The following is a 5,000-nucleotide window of genomic DNA, read 5'->3' as shown; positions in this document are numbered from 1 at the left end:
ACCGAGTCCACCCTACAGACGTGCCTTGTTAAAAGCCAACCGCAACTGATGCAACTCTCCGACTGCACTCTTTCATGTACCTCTGTGGCAGAAAACCCCCATCTAATTAAAAAAGCAACACTTCCTTCTAAAAATGAGCCGGAAATATATTATCGTTATAAAAAGAAGCTAAACGCTAAAAAGATCTAAATTATAAACATGCCAAGTTGAGAAAGACTACATTAATTACAGTACTAGTCAGTCCAAAACGGGCATCTGAACTATGTCCCTAGTCAAACAAAAACCTTGCCAAACAGCACTAAAACACGCAAGGTCGCAATCGTCCGATGGTTATGAGATTTGTGGCCAGAGAAATCAAAGTTGGTTAAGGATTCATAGGGTGTCGGCCACAGGCCAAGTGGGTGGCACTGACACAGCATGGTGCCAGCTGGACATGAAGATCAGACTGAGGAGGGTGCAGGACGCCCATTAGGGTGTATTACCCAAAAGGCCACGGTCAATTTCAACGGTGGACCTTAGACAACGGAACAGGGACATGGGTAGTAGAGGGGCAGAGGGGAAGAGGACAGGTGGCCAAAGAGAGGGATAGAAGGAAGGAGATGGAGAGAAAGACTTTAGAGAAAGAGAAAAAGGGAGAGGAGGGGTGACAGAGGGGTCAGGTAGACTTCATGCCAACAATTGTCTTCAGTCTGCAAATCACGAGCACGATGCACGATACCATGACGACTGTAACGGAAGAAAGGTCCTCTTTGTTTCTGTTACAAGATCTGTATACAATGCACATACGTGCATTAGCCATGCGATATGTACACAAACATGACAGGAGGTTAACCATAACTTTCTGTGAGGAATTTGTAGACAAAGATGATATGGCTTCCCTTCCCTGGGTCCTCCCTGTATGCCTGGATGTTGTATGGCTCTAATGCAACGAGACGTGTGTCAGCCAGGTTCAGCAAGCAAACATCCGCTCAAGCGTGGCAACCATCTGGATTTACTAATTAGCACATCATGACTCATAAGGTAGACCTAATGTGCGAACCCAGGGTGTGAATTACAGGGCATGGGGCGTGTGTGTGTGTGTGTGTGTGTGTTTGTGTGTGTGGATGTGTGTGCTTGTATGTCATTAAGAAATGCATGGCGTGTTGGCTGGGGCTGATGTGTAAATGGATTTACATGGTACCACTTTACATTAGCTAAATTAGCCTACTGTTACAACAGAGTACCGGTACTCTCATGATTGAGAACTATTATAAAAGCTCACAGATAACATGAGGCTAGATCATGTGAACACCTCCAAACTTTTTTGTATTCTTCCGTGTTATATGGTCACTTGTCTTTCCTAACGCAATAAATAAATTCAACCACTTTCAATGACTCTTGTCTTATGTCTTATCTTTTAAGACCTTATCTTAAGACCTTGAATTATATCTCTCTAATTCACCAACTTTCAAGGACTTTCAAGGCCAACAGCAATGCTGGCATACATAATAGAGGTGTTAACACAGTACACAGCTCACTTGCTGTTGGTCCCTCAATTTAGGGTCACAGTTTGGCATCAGGTTATAAAATGGAGAACATATTTATTTTTAATTTCTTTTGATAAATGTAAACAATTGTTGCTGGCATATGCTGTTGCTGTCAATGAGACAAATATGCTTGAACGTACCCATGGAGATATCCAACTTCAACAATGTTACACAATCATACATTTTGACACAAATTGTTGCCCATTAAGCTTGACTAATCTGACTAATGGCCACCTTACACCAAACAATGTTGACAAGACTTGGGAAAGATTCTTGAAAGATTGCAGTCTTTTGAGTAAAGCTTGAATGGGGGGCATTAGTTAAAAGACTCGAGTCTTTCAAGAATCTTTGCCAAATCTTGTCAAAGTTGTTTGGTGTAAGGAGGCTATAAGATAACAAGCATGCTACACCAACAACTGGTGCACAGACAAAGCTTTCTTGGTAAAACACAGAATAGTTCAGAGTGAATCTAAGTACTGTTACCCCCCTAATACCTATGAAGTAGGTGTAATGTAATGTTTATGTCACGTTCTACGTTTTTTAGTACTCCAGCTCGGTACTCACCGGTGTCCTTGCCGGTACTCTGGTGGGTCCGCAGCTCTTCGGACTTGTAGAAGTCGATGCTGGCGTAGGTGTTGAGGTTGGACGCTCCTGTTCCGAGGCCCACGCTGGTCACTCCCACTGCTCCGCCGCCCAGCACGCTGGAGAAGAGGCGCGCGGGAATGGTCTGAGCCTGTTCCAGTCCTGAGTGAGGGCTCTCCTTGTTGGCCAGGTCCAGGTCGATGTAGTTGAGGCCCTGCTCGGCGGACGAACCCTGGGGGATGGGCAGCACGGGCGGGCCATGCTGCGAGGGCGAGTCCGGGGAGGCGGCGATGCTGCCGCCCCAGAGGATGCTGTCGAAGCCCAGGCGCCTGGCCACAGCCTGGGCGTGCTCGGGGAGCCCTCCCCCTCCGCCGGACAAGGATGAGGACGAAGACGAGGAGGACGAGCCCGAGGACGAGACGGGCACCACCGCCGCCGCCGCAACCGCAGTCGCTAGGAACGTCTCGGAGCAGTGGCGCCGACGGCCCTGCGGGTCAGCCCGGATCACCTTGGCGCCGTGGTCCGGATTGGGGCCCTGCTTGCTTGCGCCCAGGGGGAAGTCCAGCGGCAGGCCCAGGGCCACCAGGCCTGGCCCCGTGGGGATTGACTCGGGCCCCTTGGGGGAGGTGGTGGGCGTGCTGGCGCTCAGGCTGAAGGCCATCTCCGTGTAGTCGCCGCAGGACGTGGGCGAGTCCGGCGCCTGCTGCCGCGTCCCTTTTCCCGCCTCGTCCGACCGCGAGGAGGAGGACGACGCGGACCGAAGCTCGTCTCGGGCCTTGGGGGCAGTGGCGGAGGGCAGCGGAGGCGTTGGGGGGGTGGAGAAGGAAGGGAAGCCCAGAGGGGTGAGCAATAGCGGGGAGGGGGAGGGGGACGGTGACGGACCCAAGTCCATGTTGACGTACTCGGAGGTGGCCGAGGGGGGCGGTAGGCCCCCTGGGGACACGGGTAGGAAGCCCGCTAGGCAGGACATGGGGCGGGGGAGGGGGCGACTAGACGAGGATGCTGACGCTGATGTTGTTGAGGATGAGGACATTGGGGAAATCCAGAAACCAGGCCTGAATCCTCTCCCACCTGCCGCTCCTGCTGCTGCTATTGTTGTTGTCGCGGTTACGGACGTCCCGGCTCTTGAGCAGTGCTCTCCCTTAAACTCGATGCTGACGTACTCGCCGGGGCTCTTGGGCTCCGGAGGCTGCGGGCTCTCACGGACGCGGGGCAGCGTGTTGGCTTTGGACACGTCCACGAACAAGCTGACCGGCCGGTTGCGCTGCCCAAGCCCAGGCTGCTGCTGCTGCTGCTTCAGTCCGGCCGATCCCCTCCACTGACCCTGACCCTGCTGCTGATTGTCCTGCTGTAGAGCCCCATTCTTGGCCCTCGTCGCAGCCCTGACCCCTGCTGCGGCTCCTGCTGCCCCATGGGGGGTCTTGTCCTCGCCCTCCCCCAGGCTCTCGCTGCTTGCTGAGCTGGACGAGTAGGAGGAGGAGGAGAGGGACAGGTGTCGGCCGGAGAGGGGACCTCCCAAGTGGGGGTCCTGGACTTTGCTCCCGCTGCCCACTCCTCTGCTGCTGGTGCCTGGACCCCTGAACCCGCCACCTCCGGCTCCTCTGCTTCCCGCGGCGGCGGCCAGTCTTTTCCCGCGTCCAGGTCCGTCTTCGAAACGAGCCGTGGCGTTGTGCTTGTAGGACCTCGGCAGGGAGTAGTAGGAGTAGACCATTTTGGGCGCAGGGGGCTGCTGCTGCTGTTGCTGCTGCTGGTGGGGATGCTGCGGCTGTAGCTGTAGTGGCTGACCGTGAGCGGTACCGTGCGGGTCGGAGCGGGCGTGGTGCTCGGACAGCGGCGGCAGTGGCGGGCTCCCGCTGACCGAGCGGGCGCTGATGGGCGACATGTTCATGTAGTCGCTGCCCGCGCGGCTGTCGGCACTGCCGCTGCCCAGCCAGGCGCCGCCGCTCAGCCCTCGTTGGTCCGGCGAGCAGCTACCGTTGGGCGACATCATCATGTAGCCGTCGGCGATAGCCGCGGCCGGCGGAGGCCGGATGCTCTGCGGTGGCGACACGCTGCTGTTGGGCGTCATGGCCATGTAATCGTCGACGTCGGCGTCGGACGCGTGCCGGCCAGAGTTCGGGTCGGCCACGGCCACCACCAGAGAGTTGGAGACGGACGACGGCGGGGTCGCGGTCACCCCGGGGAGCATGGACATGTAGCCGTTGTCCCTGACGCTCCCGCCACCACCACCACCGCCCCCTCCCGTGTTGACCGCTGACCCCAACGAGCCGCCGTTCTCCCCCCGGAGTTCGGCGCCCATGTCCAGGTAGGCCGCCGGCCCACCCAAGCTCCCAGATGGCTGCTGGGACGAAGAGGAGGAGGCGACGACGACGACGTCGCGCCTCTGCTGGACAAAGGAGTCTCGGCCGGCGCTGCACGACATCACGGCGTAGTCGTCCTCCACCTCAGCCTGGTCCACGTCCCCGTCCACGCCTCTCCTGGACGACGAGGAGGAGGACGATGACGACGGCGGGGCCAGGCGCTCCAGGGCCATGGGCGGCAGCGAGGCCCTCTTGCTGAGGAAGCGCCGATCGGCCTCGCACTCGCGGCTCGATGACCGCCGCAGGATCCTCCGAGCGCCCTGCGGAGGCTGCGTGCCGTTCCCGCCCGGGTACTGGTAGTGGTGCGCGGGGACGGCGGAACTCGTGCCGGGGTTTCCGTTTCCGTTTCCGTTTCCCGGTCCACTTCCGGTCCTCCTCTGTTGTTGGCTCATGAGGATGTAGTTGGCGCCCTCGTCGTCCTGGTCGCGGCCCCCGAGGCTGGCGAGGCCGTGGAGCGCCAGCAGCGAGCCCTCGCCGGGGCTGGAGCCGTACTCGTCCGAGGAGCCGCCGTAGTCGCTGAGCGAGCCCGAGA

At 57.6% G+C, this 5,000-nt stretch overlaps 1 protein-coding gene across 1 annotated transcript in view; it reads right to left on the bottom strand.

Moving 5' to 3' along the window:
* The window catches only part of LOC143127478 (insulin receptor substrate 1), a 50,301-nt gene that overhangs the window by 25,211 nt on the left and 20,090 nt on the right, over positions 1 to 5,000 (bottom strand). Inside the window, exon 3 of the mRNA XM_076289006.1 lies at positions 2,091 to 5,000. This exon is cut by the window's right edge and continues 811 nt beyond it. Within this exon, the coding sequence (XP_076145121.1) occupies positions 2,091 to 5,000 (2,910 nt within the window). The remainder of the gene's footprint in view (positions 1 to 2,090) is intronic.

The sequence above is a fragment of the Alosa pseudoharengus genome, unplaced genomic scaffold (assembly GCF_046254945.1).
Source record: "Alosa pseudoharengus isolate Yale_2024_CS ecotype anadromous, Long Island Sound unplaced genomic scaffold, YU_APseudo_1.1 YU_APseudo_1.1_scf_17, whole genome shotgun sequence".
Taxonomy (NCBI): Eukaryota; Metazoa; Chordata; class Actinopteri; order Clupeiformes; family Clupeidae; genus Alosa; species Alosa pseudoharengus.
The sequence above is the reverse complement of the archived record's forward strand: the minus strand, read 5'-3'. Positions and strand labels throughout refer to the sequence as shown.